This window comes from Perna viridis, chromosome 15, assembly GCF_037379345.1.
Source record: "Perna viridis isolate PV_CMFRI_1.1 ecotype Kerala chromosome 15, ASM3737934v1, whole genome shotgun sequence".
NCBI lineage: Eukaryota > Metazoa > Mollusca > Bivalvia > Mytilida > Mytilidae > Perna > Perna viridis.
The window spans coordinates 1,006,401-1,024,682 of record NC_142459.1 but is presented as its reverse complement, the minus strand read 5'-3'; the positions used below and the strand labels follow the sequence as shown (position 1 = coordinate 1,024,682).

Below are 18,282 nucleotides of genomic sequence, written 5' to 3'. Positions count from 1 at the left end.
CACGATCGGTTGACCTTCCTTTAAAAAAGCAGCACCGGGTGTAGGCATGAATTTAATACATGAAGGTTTGGATTGCGCTTTTTATGAGATTAACATATTTTTTGGTTTTATAATATTGCGTCCCATGTACATGTTAAGCTACCATTTTTGTTTTACATTTAAATAAAAAAAATCAATATTTACAAACGTGATGACGTTTTATTCAGAATTGTCAACTTTCCTTTCATCTGTGTTCATATCACAACTCCTACGTTATGCCAGAGCTTGTCGAAACTACGCAGACTTTTTGGTATCGCGCTAGAACTCTAACAAATAGGCTTCTTGAACAGAGTTATGTTGCTACAAGATTGAAGTCATCGCTACAGAAGTTTTTATGGTCATCATCATGACCTCGTGGATCCATCTGCACCATAAACTTATTTATTCAACGGGTCATAGTTTTCCTTTCTTCGTTTGTCTACCCCGGACTTGACTTTGTATGAGCAACTCGGCGGGTGTTTCTAGACTTATTTCTTACATGACGTTACCTATTTTGTCGTTGCGTCAATAAGAGTAAACATGACAGCACATACTTTAGCAATAGTCAGTGGTATAACTTGAAGGTTGATTAGTTTGATTTCTTGTGGATAAATTTGTTTAAATCCCAATGTCTATCATTGTGAAACACTATATTAATGAAGACCAAGACCGTTTTACATCACGTGACCAATGATCACTCAATATGTTTTCTGACGAATGGTTGGTTTCAGTTGACGATTTTTTTTCATATATTTGCTAAGCGACGTACATGAATGCATTAAATTTGATTTTTGCATTTTATTGAATTCGCTTAAAGATACACGAAACGATTATTTGTCATTTTACATTTGTCATCGATTGATTTTATATATCCTTTATCGTTCTAATCAACATTTTAATGTCTTTATACTCAGAGACTAATGATTTTTTTTTTTAAAGATGAACCATGTATAATGAAGTGGACATTCTTTCATATCAAGAATGCAATATTTTCATTAGATAAATAAAATGGTATCGCATTAGTTAAAATAACTAAATTATTTAAAACAAAATATTATTTTCCAATACTGTATACAAAAAATATGGAAATTTTTAACGCATACATATAGTTCTATTTATTTCATATGCAAACGAAATGATTGTATAGTAAAAACACTAATAAACTAACTTTTAACATTGTCATACTTCGTACATTGTATAACGAAAATTAACGTGCTTTTATATCAAAACATTGATAGAAATTTAGAAATTGTGTATATCGAATGTATTTATTAAAGCATAATACACATTAATGTAAAGTTACATGTAAGGCTAATCAAGGAGCCATAAAGTAACTAAAATCATACATAAGATGTTATAGCAATCAACAAAACACGACGAACACGTACACTGTATATCATGAATTATTATTAGTTTCGTTTAACAAGTCAGATTTTGAAATATACCATTTTTTGAGAAGAATACTTCCGGCGGACACGATCATTCTTTAATCGTGCTTCGTGCAACGCGTTTCGTGTATCGTGTGCTTCGTGTGCATATTTCCTGGGATCGTTTTTCGTGTGCTACCTGTGCATGGGATTGGCAACGTTACACGTTCCAGGAGGTGTAGTTTGCCAACTATTATTTTGTATTCTTATTACGAAAATAACAGACAGATGTTCCAACCAAATATTATAACAGTAAAATCAGGGGAGGAGGATAGCAATGTCCAAAGCATTTAAAATCATAGTCGCAATAAATACTCAAGCGTTGCATTTAACGATACAAATATTATTAAATTATGTTCTTTAAAATTAAGAATAAATATCTTGGCCATTTATTTGTCCACCTGACGATTTAAGTACTTAACGCAGAAGGCATCCATTGCTTGAGTGATATTACTTATTATAAGCATAGTTTTGGTACAAATCAGAGTAGATTGACAAAGTATTCCGATTCCACAAGAAGACAATTCATACAAAGTATCAAAAGTAAATAAACAACTCAGACACCAGTAAATACTGGGAGCATAGACCAGGTTAACCGGTATGTAAGCGTCCTTTTTTTTCTAGAAACGACCGCCGAATTGTCATAAAAAGTCATGTCCAGGGTAGACGAAAGAGGGAAGAAAACTACGACAAATTAATCAAATCAGTTATCATGATGGTGCAAATGGTTACATCGTAGCGATCGACGACAATCATAAAACTTTTGTAGTTATAACTTAAATTTTGTAGCAACATAACCTTATTTGTTAAGCCTAATTGTAAGTAGTCTAGCGCGATACAAAACGTATGCGTAGTTTCGGTATGCTTTGGCTTTAAGTTGTGATATGAAATTTCCATGCGCAGGTGCTGAAGAAATATATCCACAGATGAAGGAAAAGTTGACAATACGGAATGAAAAGTTATCGCGTTTGTCGTACAGTTTGGTCTTCAGCTTTTCATAACCATCTATGTAAAAGTGTAGTTCTAGATACGATACGAGGCTGACTTCACATTTTCAGCAGTATGCTATATCTCATGTTATTTTTAGTTGATGCGATGTTTTTTCAAAAATAATTCATAGTTCGGAGATAGAGAGACACATACATTTCTGTTATACTAAACACCTGTTTAATTGTCTAAAAGTGACACGTAACTATTAAGTTTGTGCAAAATGTTTGATTATCAACTCTGTTTTATTTTTTTAATGTTACTCATGCTTTTAGTCACATTGTTATTGATTTGTTGTGGATTTAGCTCTAGATAGAAATAAAATCACAATAATTTAACATTTTTTTATTAACTGTTTAGTATGGACACCTTATAATTTGTATGTAGGTATATTTAAAATTTTATCAAACGAGGGTTACGGTCCACAAATTTTAAACAATTATGCACTCATTTTCCCATAAAATTTAAAAGTGATGAGGTCTTATCCATGCAGGGGGTGGGTGGGGACGGTTAAACGATCAACAGAGTTCGAAAATAATTTGTTTAGCCCCACGATGAACTTTTCAGTTCAAAGAAATAGGCTCTAATTTTCAATGTTTGTAAGATCATCTAGTGAGATTAACATGATAATTACCTCGTTTGTCTTCTCTTCAAGTAAAGCACCATTGCTGAGTAAATATAGAATGACAGGCACGTGTCCTGCGTGTGCAGCAAAATGTAGAGATGTCCAACCCTAAAGTATATACACATAATATCAATATGACAGCATCACCTGTTGTTTATCATTGGAGATTGTTATGAGTACAAAGTAAATCTCGACCTCATGAAATGTGTTTTTCTCCCGAATTCTTGTCACATTATTTAATGCCGTCTTCTCATAATTTGACATGCTTCAAGGCATAAACAATCTTTGTCATAATTATTATTAAATCTGTTATTGTTAGTTTTGTATCTCTATTGGTTAATTACATTTCTTGTATGTTGACAGTCATCCTGGTAAACCAAACTGGGTTTAAGTTCCAATACAAATAACGTAAATAATTATAATCTATAATTCAAAGTAAAAATAAAGTTAACAATTCATTACTAAGAAGTACATTTTTGATGCAAATAACATGAAATAATACAATGTGAAAATATATTTCTATAATATTATATTATTGTGATATTAAGCATCGATTAATTTTCAATTTTCATTTGTATGTTGTTTTATTCATTTCTGTCCACGTGTTGTTGCGATTTTTAAATATTTTTGCCAAAAGATAACTTTTAATATTCTTTAAATGGCTGCAAGTTAAACAATTAAATAAAATATGTTTATGTAATAGTAAATGATTGAAAACAAAGTTGATATTAAAATACTTGTTAAAAAATCATTCTCCTACAGATGTTCCTGGTTTTATTTATTCATTAAGAAATGGACATGCGATCATGCACACATTATTGGTAAGGTGAATTGACACCTCCTTCCTCTAGCAAGATAAAGATCTAGGTAAATACTTTTTTGTGTGGATTTTTATGATGTTTTGGAGTCCAATACAAGTAAGGTTAGTTTTCACATTGTGTTTCGATGTTGATAGAAGACATGAAGGACTTATAGTTGTTAAGGATTTAATCTTTGTCAAAAGTAGTACGTTCGTAAGTAGAATACTTGGGAGTGTTAATATCAATGTCATATTCCTTAACGAGGCAATTAAGATGATGCGCTTTACAAACGATTACAGTTTTGTTTGAAGCTGGTTGTTTTGGTTTGGTTGATCACTACCATGACAACTGCTATTAGTCCCTAAGAGTCGAGAAAATTTGAGATTATGTAGAAATCATCATGGTGAACACACTTACTACATTTCAGACTTTGGCTTTACCTCGCGATTTTGGAGATTTATGTGTAAACTGCTGTCTGTCCAATATTTCATTTGTTTTGTAAAAGCAGTCAATTTTCTAGCCAAATCAACAATCCACATGGAAATTCGAAATTCTGTGCAGGATTACATATGGGATATTAGTCAATGGATTTGCATGAACATATTGCCCACGGGTATATCTCATCACGCTAAACACTTTTACCCTATATCAGAATTGTCTTAAACAGTTTTTTTCAGAAATATGCAAAAAAAGGAACTTTTGTCTCAACAGTATGTTCTTATTATAGAAACTACGACTAGATTTTTTCGATAGATTGAATCTGTAACGAAACACGTTTCGCAGAAAACCCTAAAGAAGAATATTATAAACTTTTAAAATTCCAGTGACAACTACTGTGAAAGTACTATTGTTCATGGGTACCAATTTCGTGGTTTTGTTGGTAGGCCAAACCACAAAACATGGTTTCCAACGAAAAGGAAATTTCCGTTGATATGTAAGACACATTTGTATTTATACTTAGAGAGATATTTGTAAGATTTGGTAATTCAAAAAAGTAATAGGTTCGTTGTCGTCGTTTACATTTTCTTCAAACATCCCTTCTGGAACTACTAAACGGAATTAAAAAAAAAAGATTAAGTAACGTTTGTAACAGAAAAAAAATACACAGATAGAACGTGATATGCATTCAAATTAAATTGTGTAATAACCTCATACATTTGAATGGCTCAATAAAAAAGTGTTGAGTTTGAAAGAAATTTAAATATTCAAATAAGATAAACCGGAAACTATTTATCTGAACAGCAATTTAATTTGAACTTTCTATGACAACTGTATTGATGTTCATTTTGTTTTTATTTTAAGTAGTTGAACCAAATTTAGTGTTTGCAGCCACATTTTGCCAATTACAGTCAAACCTCCTCTATCGGTCACCTCAAATCAACGGTCTCCTTCTCTTAACGGTCATTTCAATCCCCCCAACTCTTTTATCTATTTTTGTTAACTCAAATCAATGGTCACCTCCCTAACGCGGTTAGGCTAAAAACCACTAATTCCACTTTCCATAGGCTTCTATGCTAATTTCACAATATTCAATGGCTTCTATGGACTTTACCTTAACTTTAACCTGCAGAGGACTATATATCAGCATGATTCTACATATGTCAGCTCACAATCCTCAGAATGGCATGTGGGGTTAGCAGACTTGCAGTGCAGTACTGGTCACCGGAAGTGAAGGGTCTATAAATAGCATGGGAAATCCCAGTGTTTTCACAAGACAGGGGTATATTTAAAAATCATTATGGAGATTAGGCTTCACATCACAAGAAGCAAAATGCACCTACAAAATGTACAGAAATGTTTTTCCTTTCAGAAACTGTTTAAATTTTTTAAATAAGATGAGAACTTTTTTCACAGCACTATGAGGAACAGGGGTAATTTCTGCGTAGGACTATTTTTGCGTACGTTCCAAATGCTCATTGGTTGAATTGGTGGTCTGTAACCGTTATCGGTCACCTATTTTGTGACCAAAATCGTGTTTCTGACTTATTATACCGGCCATTATGTTAACATCCGGTTTATCACTTGATCCGATAACATTACCGTGTAACGTATTTTAAAAATATTTAGAACATGTAAATATATATAATTAGGTTGTTGACGGGATTAAATAGGCATTCCAATGAAAATGAAATTAAATATTCGATAGTAAAGGTGTGAAATTTACTCACTGGTCGTAAAAAACATCAGTCTTCAGTTTAATTATGAAAGTTTGAATTGCGACGAAATGTCTCAGAGACGAAAAATGGAAAGAATTGAGGCAATTAAAAAATTAAATACTGGAAAAGGTGCCCGTGCCGTTGTAAAGGAAATTTATGTCTGAAAAACACAAACAGATGAAAAGCAGAAATTATAGAGAACATTGGAAATAACGTAGACAGTGAACACAACATAAAACGAAAATGAGGAAATACATCGTTTTTTATTGTCATATATTTTTATCTGAATGATATTTTGAATGATAATATTTTTAAATACATGAATCTACCTCCGAAATTTCAAGACAAATACATGTAATATGATGTGACTGCTTAATACAGGTTTGACTGTACCTTGAAAAGGTTTATACATGCACATGAACAGAATGTTTCTCTTCGGTATGATACCGAATGGACGCTATGGCTCATACTTTAATGGTTTAAATTGGTGCTGAAACGATGATCACAAAATCGTAGTCAAATTGTACAAATTGTAGTAATTTTTATGACACTGTATTTTTCTACAACAACCAATTATTCTAATAAATTAAATGGAATGATCAGAAATTCATGGATAAAATTAACTTTGTATTTATTGTAATCCCCAGTAAAAAACACAAAAATAAAATATTCGAACAAAACGAGATATTTCATGTTTGTAACCTCAATCCCTGTACATACAGCTGAACTATTCATCCGTGAATAAGACAAGAGTTAAACAGTTTGACGATTTTTTACTTCGTACTATTCTCCAGAACTTAGCTGGCAGACGTTTCAGTGGATATATCTTAATAGTATATTTAAATTCATGCCCCTAAACGCCATTTCTAGTATAAATAATAATCCATAAACGTCATTCCTAATATAAAGGATAAAAATAACCAACAAGTTACCTTTCCAACAATGCATCATAATAAACTGTAAAATCTTTCTTTAGAAAGTTTCAATGTTCGATGCATAAATATATGGCCGCATTTAACGATACAAATTGTATGATACTCTGTGCCGCATTAGTCAGTAAAAATTTTGGCTTCCTTTATTTATTCTTCTAAAAATTTGAGTAGATAACGTTTAAGGCATTCATCGCAAGCGAGTGACTTATCATTGAAAATTGTGGTGTATTGTTATATCTTTGTGTTGATACAGTTAAGTCAAAAATACAAAAAAAACAAAAAAAAAAAAAAATAATAATAAAAAAAAAAGCTTAAAAATCCTCAGCATCCTCAAAATTCTCTACATGTATAATTATGTTTCAGTAAGAAGTTGATTTAAAAAATGACACAATAACAATTGAGAAATAATATATATATATTCTAACCGTTATATCTTTTGCATCAGTTAGTGCACCTGCCTTGAGTAATACGGTTATGACAGGTTCATGACCTTGCTGTGCAGCCAGATGTAGAGGCGTCAATTTCTGAAATAAATCATTTCAACATGAAATCGCTGTCAATACATACACAAATTTGCTTAACGGGCTTTTAAATCGCGTGAACAATAAACCTGATTTCATAATTGTTTAAAGAAAGACAGTAATTGACAAAATCGTCATGAAAACTATTTCATATTTCTGTATATGATGTTAAAATTGAAATGTACCTTTATAAGACCCATTTCTCACAAGCTCACAAGCTCATATTCTCCAGCCTCTGCAGCTATATAGTAACATTTTATGAATTGGTATATATTTAATGTATGTCATGTCTGGACAATATTTTGTTGTATTCCTGCAGAAAGAATAAAACAACAATGTGTGTATAAATATCAATGTATTAACGGAGGTCAAGGTTAAGCCGAATAATTAATGTTATTCAACACATATACGTAAGACTCATTGAAGGGATCTGCCTCCAGCTGCAGACTGGAAATGAAACAATTATTGACAGTATAGTTTGATTGCTACACCCAAACTTTAATTCAATATGCTTGAAGTGAAGAAGGTAATTATGTCGTAATTAAAGTGAAGAGGGTAATGATGCCGTTATTCTCAGTAAGATTCATGTTTACTATAATGCTACAATGGACTGCAACGTACACAGCTAAATTCCACTTTTTTTAATAACAGTTTTTTTCTTGTTTCTAATATTCTTGTGGTAAATATAGAGCGAATCTGTTTTCTTTTTTTTCAGAAGTAATGTAATTGTATTGCGTTTAATTACTCCCCCATACTTTAACTTTATTTGACTCATTTGAAAAAAAATAAAGAAAAATAAAGAAACAAGCAAACAATGGCGCTTATAATTTTCCATTATAAAAATGCTTTAAGAACTGTTTATTCCAGAATGAAATAACCGCAAAAAGGACTCCAAAATATGATATAAATCACGCAGCATCTATGGTATAGTTTTACAAAATTATAGAGGGCTTTTTTTGGATATTGTCATTTGTATTAGCCCGAGATACTAATATCGACTTCGAGGGTTTTCGCACTCTTTGTTTCGGATAGGTTTTCAATGAATTCAATCATCTCCGTCTGTGACGAATTATTTTCCATGTTAAGTAAATCTAGCAGAAGGATGGGAATTAAATTATTTCAAAGATCAGATGTGTTAATGTTCCTTGGGAGGGAATTATCATTGATTGCTACAATAATTTTGACAGTAAACTCTGCAATATGCAAAACATTGATACTAGTATGTACAACAGAGAATATTCGATTAGACACATATCTGCTATATTAGTTTGTCAGAATGAGAAACAATCATTTTTGTTACGGCTTTGTTATATTACAATCATGTTAGTTGGGTGAAATCCTTAGGTTTATCTAGTACTCCGATAGATATACAATGTTTCATTGATATTCAAATGTCAAAATATTAAGTGTGCTGCACTTACATATGATGTAAATCTAGCAGAAGGATGGGAATTAAATTATTTCAAAGATCAGATGTGTTAATGTTCCTTGGGAGGGAATTATCATTGATTGCTACAATAATTTTGACAGTAAACTCTGCAATATGCAAAACATTGATACTAGTATGTACAACAGAGAATATTCGATTAGACACATATCTGCTATATTAGTTTGTCAGAATGAGAAACAATCATTTTTGTTACGGCTTTGTTATATTACAATCATGTTAGTTGGGTGAAATCCTTAGGTTTATCTAGTACTCCGATAGATATACAATGTTTCATTGATATTCAAATGTCAAAATATTAAGTGTGCTGCACTTACATATGATGTCTTCCCAGGTAGCACAATTTTTTTTCGAAATATTTTATTTAGAGTTTATTGGTTTGCGAAAACGTGTTCAACAGAACATTTTAAAATCGTTTTTTAAACATTTTGTTTTTTTTTCAAAATGTTTTTATGACGTTTTGAAAAATTTACCGTTTAAGTTTGAAAAAAAAAGGTTTTCAGAACTGGTTTTTGAAATGCTTTTGAAATATTTAAATAACATGTCACTGTACTGTTGTTGGATCTATTTTCTAAACATTATTTGGATATTTTATAAACATGTTCGTTATATTTTACGATAAAATATTTTCTGATAATGTTTTCATTTCATTCCTTTGAAGCAGGTTAAAAATATTTCCAAATATGATTTTAATACTGCTTTCTGAAAAGTTCAATAAATATTTGTAGATATATAAAAAAAAACCATTTTAATATATTATTCTTTAAAAACATTTTAAAACGAATTTAAATAATGTTTCTAAGCTATATTGAATTACATATTAAAACAAAATTTCTCATAAATATCAAAGATGGAATAAGAAATAAATAGGCCAAGAAATTAAAATTTTGAAACTCTAGCACTATAAGACAATGAAGGCTATACACAATTACATCATTATATTTTTTTTTCAAAATGACCGAACCAGAATACATGTATTATACACATGCATTATACATGTATATGTAATACTTGTCTTCTTAATTTGTCATGCATATTTGATTTACAATTAATTCATCCCAATTTACTGTTCCTTATCTTTTAATTAACCAACATCGATGATATGTAGATGAGGCTAGAAACCACTAATTCCACTTCCCATAGGTTTCTATGCTAATTTCACAATATTCAATGGCTTCTCTGGACTTTACCTTAACTTTAACCTGCAGAGGACTATATATCAGCATGATTCTACATATGTCAGCTCACAATCGTCAGAGTGGCATGTGGGGTTAGCAGACTTGCAGTGCAGTACTGGTCACCGGAAGTGAAGGGTCTATAAATAGCATGGGAAATCCCAGTGTTTTCACAAGATAGAGGTATATTTAGAAATCATTATGGAGATTAAGCTTCACATCACAAGAAGCAAAATGCACCTGCAAAATGTACAGAAATGTTTTTCCTTTCAGAAATTGTTTAAATTTTTTAAATAAGATAAAAACTTTTTTCACAGCACTGTGGGGAACGGAGGTAATTTCTGCGTAGGACTATTTTTGCGTACGTTCCAAATGCTCTTTGGTTGAATTGGTGGTCTGTAACCATGATGGCATCTCCATAGAAATAATAAGATGATAGTGTAAATGGTGTGCCAGATGCTGCTATTGAAATAGGTTAGAGCAAATCTTTATCAGTGTATGTATTATCCTACAGACGTGAGCAAGGAGCACACACTATTTTGAAGACGATTTAAGGAACTTGATCTGTCCAAGAAGATGTGGGTACAATTCTTTGTAATACGATACTTAAAAACTGTATGCCAAAGTACTTTGGATAAATGCTAATCTGTGTAACCTCGTGTCATAAGCTAGCTGGTCAATAAGTTATTTTACAATTTCCCAGTCACTAGACAACATCACGCTGTGAAGACAAACACTCGAGCGATTTCTGATTTTGTTTTAATTTTGTTTTTGTAACGCCCCAAAAATTTGTTCTGCTAGGCAAAGTTTCCGGTTTTATATAATATTGATTCAATTGCATGTCCGGAATGATAAAGAAAACATGTCAAAATTTATATCAAATAATTAGGTGTTGACCCCGTATGGAGTAAGTTTTTAACTTTTGATTATTTTCTAATGATAGATAAGTGTTATTATTGCCGGACTTTGTATATATAGGTGTATTTTGAGCGTCACAAACAACGTCCTATATCCTGGACTCATTGGTTCTCGATAGCATATCACAATTGTTTACCTGTTTGTTTGGTAAACAACTTATTAAATAGCTACAATTTTAAAGTCATTAAAAGAACTGATCTTTGTTTTTATTTTCTCAGAAGATTGCATGTTTACATTGTGAGAAAAACACATTTTAGTTAGGTGACCTATTAATGACTTTATGGGTACTACGTAGTCAGTTCTTCATAGGGATACTTTCTGTATGGAGGGGATAAGTGACACAATTGGAAATTTAAAATAAAGAAAATAAATAATTCAATATATTTTTAACGATATTTCATATTTTCAGGGTCCATATATTACTTCCAGTGAATGTTATAATTGATTAACTTTGATATAGCTAAAAACGTTTAATCGCATCTGATTTCTTTCGTCGAATTCAATAAGCATACGCAACTAAATTTTAAATAATAAAAACAATACAAATTAATATATGCCAATACTATGTACACAGGAATCAGGAACAATACGTTTTCTTATTTCCTGGTAGTGACGAAATGACACATTATCCCACTTCAAGTAAAAGAAGCCTTAAAATGGTGTGTAAATGGTGTGTAATTGTTGGGTTTGGATACACGGAATTATGACTGAAGTGTAAAGCTGTATTGTTTTTAGTTGTATATCGACAAAAACTAACAAAGCGTCAGGAGTGGGATTATTCGAATAAATTGTGGCCTGAACGTGAAAACTGCTTCGCAAGCCAAAACCGACAAAGTGCGGCATCAATAATTCACCCCCGACAAGGATACAAAATGGGACCCGTCAAGAAAATTTCACACTTGGGCAATATATTTTAATTTAACTAAACAACATGATGTAAACAAAGTGAGTAATGCGGAAATGGTTGACGATTTCCGGAATAGACAAATTACATTCATATGATAAATAAATCTCTGTGAAACATTGGACAACACAATATTTGAAAGAGTCGGGATTGGAAATCTAATTTGCTAAATCATAGCATCCAATTGTATATGTACTCTCATTATCAAGTTTAATGAAGAATGTGGTATTTTAGAACCCCCTAGATTGGCTACTAGGTAAAGGAATTCGTAAATGACCAATTTGTTATAAATAAATATCATCAAACACACAATATCTTCTTCATATCTATTATGAAGTTTGATACTTACCACTAATGAAACAGGAGCTATTAAGGCAAGGATAATAATGAGTTATTTCAAGAATAGTTTTATTCGCACCAATCGTTTGTTTATTCTATGAAGGGTAATAACACAATTTCTGAACTGATCAGGTGCAAGCAATAGCTAAGTGTAATATTCAAAAGTAAAGTCTGGTCCGAAGTCAATTGATATCAAACAAAACGAAACGGAAAACCAACATGAGAAATGTTATTCAGAATTAGTCTACGATAAATGTCAAGATATTTAAAACAATAAGGGGTAGCTTTTTACTTATTAGCACCGGAAGTTATGGTTTTGGTCTTTAACCAGAATATGAAGACTAGCCACTGGTACATAGACACAACAGTTTACGCTCTGTAACGGACATGATATAAAGACCAAATTTGTTTTAAACGATCTTTTTGTCTGAGGGTGTAATTCGACCTAAAACAATGTTAAATGACTGCAAAGAAAATATAACAAACAATATCACAGGAAACATAATATCATTGTTATTGTCATTACCTTATGATTGATCGAGTGGATGTGACACATATGAACAATGGGGACTTAATTTTTTGTTGATAGTATTTCTATGACAAGGATGTACCAATTGTAAGATTAAAGCCGCACAAAAAATCAGGCACCTCAATTCCTTTTATTTAGATAAACAGATATTAAAAGAATTTATTGTTTATTTGGCTACACAACACAAAACGTTGTCTAAGAGCTTATGTCATTAATGAAAATCAGTCATTTATTCATGCATTTCAAAAAGTGGTCAAGGGAATCAAGATTTGACTGTTGATCAGAAGAGTATTATCAAATACAAACAATACTTATCATATATATTGCAAATTTCAAAATGTTGTACACGTGTTTCAAGGTGTAACCCTTCATCCGCAGCATTTGAATCAAATACACAGAAAAAATCTCAATAAAAAAATATTGTATACAAGAACAACTCAAAACTAAAATGTATTGAAAAATCAAATGTTGAATAAAGACTAGGCAAGGAAAATAGACAAATGTAAAGAAGAACATGAACTAGCCATGAAAACACCGGATTTACCTATAAACTTTTTTACCTGTTGCTGTCGTGATTATTATTGTTTGACAAAACATCATCAATATATCTGTATGTAAATTTAAAGGATTGATCATCTTTTATACTTTTATGCTTAACGAGATTTTGAAGAGATTCAGTATCGTATGACCACACACACAAATTGGCTAGGAGGGTAAGTGCCTGTGAGAATGCTTATCTGTTGTTGGAAAATATGTTTTTAAGCAGGAAATCAAGCATATCACAAACCTGCTTTCCTGTGTCGTGCATTTTGCACTTCTGCGATGTTAAAGATAAATATGTGGATTTGTTTCCAAGAACGACATAACTTTTCGAATCAGCATAAAATTTACGAATAACCTTTCAAGCGAAATTTCAATGTATCATGTGATAACGTAGTGTAAAGAAATGAAAAGTCAAAAGTTTGAAGAGAATTAATTTACGAAAAGCTGCAGTATTAAAGGTTTTTAAGAAATCTTTAGAATGAATTGGTGCAACTACGAGAGTAGGTGACACTACGACAAGCTTGCAATGCATCCTAAACTGCAGACATCTTTGTAAAAGATACGAGGTTGTTGCTCTTTAGGTACCTTCAATATATCAACATTGGGCTAAATGAGACTTCAGAAACAGCATATTCTACATCTTTTTGGGATCACTTTTCGATTGTTTTTTTTTAATAAGTGGTCAAGTCAGCAAGAAAATTTATGATAAAAAAGACGAGTTCATTTTTGATATCATACATTTACCTTACCTGTGCAGCAATATACCTTCATCTCATGCATGTGGTATCTATATTTCACAACTGGTTCGCTACTCTAAAGCAAGTACTAAATAATTCTTAGACGCTATAAAAAATCTGGGTAACAGACTCCTGAATCAGGGGTATGAAGAAATGCATCACAAAAGGTCTACCAAGTTATATTTAAGATGTCAGTGTTTGGTGAAACAATACTCAGTTTTTTTGTTAAAATCATGAGTAATGATTGTTTTTTTTTAATTGTTCATTGGGCTGATGTGACCGCCGATTTACCGATTATGACCCACCAGCATGTAACAGCAATTTCATCACCACTGGTATATTCACGCCTCAATGGAAGAGGGAGGTTAAGTCTACCGTAAAACATTGGTTTAACCCACACTTACGTTTGAAATGCTTGTACTAAGTCAGGGTAATTGATCCGGTGGTTTAATATACATATTTTGCCAAACACTCTACGACCATTTATTTGATAATTTTAACCATTATTGTTAAAGTATTGGTATTTGATGGGTATAAATTTACGTTCGCGGTCTTCGTGGGTTTGGTAAAGCACCAAGTTTGAAAAAGGAAATATTCGATTCGTTTGTATGGTTAGAGTTGACAAATCAACGAATCCAAAAATGTATCTACGAACTGGTTACTAAGGCTCGTTGAAGAGTTATTTGAATTAATCATTTACTATTTCTGAAAAAATAACACAAACATACAGTATTGATCTGTCGCTTTCAAACATTGGAGGTGGTCGTCTGATATCAGATAAAGATGTTTTTATTATTCGATTTTGAATGCTATCAAATACACTTTTCTCAGGGTAAATTTGATAAAGGCTTACAGGAAATGATAAAAAAACACGTCCATAATATGTTGTTAAGAATAATCCAGCATTTTCACAACGATTTTTTTCAATATGTTAACAAAATGGTCTGAATCATTGTTTTTACCCAGCTTAATTCATCGCCACCAAGTACTACATCTTTCTACTAGGTCTTCCATCTTTTTAAAGTAAATACTAAAAATATTGCTATGAGTCGGTAAAATATGAGCTCATCTTAATATCATCATGCTGAACACATTTACCCATATAAAAAATCGGTAGTACCTAACGGTTTTGGAGATTATATGCGATCTCTAAGGTCTATTTCTAGTATCGACAGCAATCTTTTTTATCGGATCAAAAACCCCAGAAACCAATTACCTTAACTTTTAAGTAAATTTGTTCAAATATTTCTGAAAATGAGATTGTTTCAGTTCTTTGCCAACAAAATCCAACATGCATGGGTGAACAGATTCTCACGAATATTTGCAAAGAGAAAGATCCTATCCGCGTTTACCAGATATAAGAATTAGCTAAACCTAACGGTCTTGGAGGTATACTTGCAAAAGTGAAGACACAGCCATATATTATATTTTTAGAAAATGCAGCAAGGTTTTTTCAAAGGATCAAAAATCGAAGCAAACACCTTGTGCAGTATATCCTAACTCGAACTATATCAGACTTAGTTAAACCTTACCATTTGGAGTTATATAAAAAAAACAAGAGGTAATTGGATGTGAGAACTCTACCATTTTAATGTCTAGGGCCTTACTATGTAGATATATAGCATGTTCGTCTATGAATACAAAATGTTGATGCAAGGAAATAAATACATATTAGTATAAACTAGTCCAAATAGATCAGAACACTTGAATCGATGCGAGGCTGGAAATTTTTTGTCACTTCCTCGGCGGGATTCAAATCCCGTCTTTTCTCTGAAATTTATGGTTACACTGCCTTCACTGAAACTAGTATACAAGGTGCAGATCATCTTCTGTCCTACCCTATACCATCAGAGGTTGGCATATCGAAAACGCTATCCAATTATACATCATGTGCAAAAATTCACACTCTAGATTTTCTTACGAGGACAATGAAAGGTAAGTTTATATAGCGTAGTTATCCGAGTGGTATGGGCAAGTGTGTTAACATTTCACTACTGCTGCAGTAAACATTTATATCCCTAGAGAGACTCCATTACAAGTCCGCAAATATTTTTACAGAAATGGAAGGGTATACTTGTTGAAATATGTTTCACGCCTTGTTCAACGAATAGTATGTTTACTGTGTGACTATAAACAACAGACAAAAATCCACAACAGTTCCGCATAACTTATTAATGCGAGTAGTTATGTCTTAAACAAAAGTGTTACTACATATGTCGTAAGACTACTGCAATATTACTATATAACAAATATAGACACATTGTATTCACAGTCAAATAAAACAGAAGCTACATAACTGATACGGATACGAATGTAAAATTCCTAGAAAATCACACTACATTCCATCATTAAGAATTGTTATAACAGGGGTAGTAATAAATAGAAATTTAGACAAATTTTACTAGGGTTGTGAATCTAAATGTAATGAGTTAAGAAGCAGCCCATGATTTTTAAGCTAATAAGTTCAACCATTCCTGTAACATTATTGTTAGGGGTGGGTAACAAATTGTCCTTCTTGTTTTTTGAGGGGTTTGGTCAACCACTGATAAAATCGCATTCTTCAAACTCATAAAATCGTATTCTTCAAACTCATTATTTTCCAACAATGTTAAACACAGATTGTCTTCTTAGCTATTCGATTTACTTGGTTCGTTATGTATGCTTGATGCAAAGGTAAGGATCAACGTTCTTGTCTTTTTTTTTTAATCTAAGGCTTTCTATTGGCTTGGTCAAACCCTATGATATCATGCGATCATATTCTATACGAACATTTTTTTTTTTTTTTTTTTTTTTTTTTTTTTTTTTAATAAAACTGCAAAAGTAAAGGTTTAGCAAAAGTCCAGTACAGTAAAGTTTACGTACATACTTTTTGAAATTGACAGCCTTTGTCTATTTGTTTTTCAACTTATTTTGAAGATCATAAGGAAGATAATTATACCATTTCACTATCCAAACCTTAAGATATAATTAGCCCCTTTATCTGATGTAAAATGAAGAGATAGACGGAGATAATGTGTGAAAAAATATCCCCGGAATTATAAAGATCAATTTGTGAACGAAATATATCTTTAAAAGAAATAATAAATACATGGATGAAACGTTACATTGATTTAAATTAAATTAAGTAAATACCTCATCAATTTGAGAGGGTTAATTAAAAAGTTTTCATAGCGCAGAGGGATACACCGTAATGATCCATAAAACTTTTGTAGTGATGATTTTAATCTTGTAGCAGCGTACTCCTGTTCCAGAAACCTACTTGATATAATTTTAGCGCGATACAAAAAGTATGCGTAGTTTCGGCATGTTATGGCATAACGTACGAGTTGTGATATGAACACTGAATACGCAGGTGCTGAAGGGATGTTGCCACAGATGAAATAAAAGTTGACAATTCTGAATGAAAAGTCATCACGTTTGTCGTAAAGTTTGGTCAGTAGTTTTCCTTTACCATCGATTTCTAAGTGTGGGTCAAAAAATGAGGCTAATTTCACTGTGTCAGTAGTATCCTTTATCTCAAGTTCTTTGGGGTAGATGAGATGTATCAAGTCCCCGAAATTAGGATTGTTTAAAGATAATACGTCATTTTTATAGCAGAAACTGAGATTAAAGGATCTAGCCAAACGATATCCTTTCTGTTGGATCAGATCAGCTATAAAGTCAGCCTCATAAGAGTGAAGATATAGGTCAGCAAGAAAAGGAGCCCAATTTGTTCCTATTGGAATGCCGACAAATATGTTGTCGATTAAAAAATCCAGCATTTGGTAAACATCTTCTTCTGTAAGACGATTTGGAATTATTTCTTACAAAATATGAGGAATCTCTACCAAGAACTATATATTAGTATCTAAGTGTACCATCTTTGTTTGGAAAAAACAACAATGTATAATATTTTAAGTCGGGATTTCAAGTGAGTATGGGGAATAGAAGTATACGGTGTTGAAAAATCATAGGTCTTAATGCTATTATGTTCAGGTATAGTCTATAACTGATTGTCTTCAAAAGACCTTTCGATTTTGTCAGGATCCACATTGAATTAATACCACTACGGGTGTAACAAATGTTGTGATAGGACTGGAGACCCTCTTTGACAGTTGTATAGAATATAAAATATAGAGTATAGAAGTTAAAGGTTTTTAAATATGTTTGGTGGTACATGTTGCAGATCCTGCTATGAGACATTGTTTGTATGGACTCGTGTTGAGTTTTGGAATCAAGTACATA

General features: G+C 32.0%; 1 protein-coding gene across 9 annotated transcripts in view; it reads right to left on the bottom strand.

Moving 5' to 3' along the window:
• LOC148596471 (uncharacterized) overlaps window positions 1–18,282 on the bottom strand; it is a 281,131-nt gene that overhangs the window by 247,967 nt on the left and 14,882 nt on the right. For 5 of the 9 annotated variants that reach the window (XM_088564182.1, XM_088564181.1, XM_088564179.1 and 2 more), the window contains 2 exons: window positions 7,371–7,469; window positions 3,067–3,165 (listed from right to left, as the gene is read on the bottom strand). In XM_088564182.1, the coding sequence (XP_088420308.1) occupies window positions 3,067–3,165; window positions 7,371–7,469 (198 nt within the window). Of the gene's footprint in view, window positions 1–3,066; window positions 3,166–3,401; window positions 6,504–7,370; window positions 7,470–7,651; window positions 7,780–12,259; window positions 12,277–18,282 lie in introns of all 9 variants that reach the window. The other 4 variants (XM_088564187.1, XM_088564186.1, XM_088564184.1 and 1 more) reach the window with 4 other exon arrangements.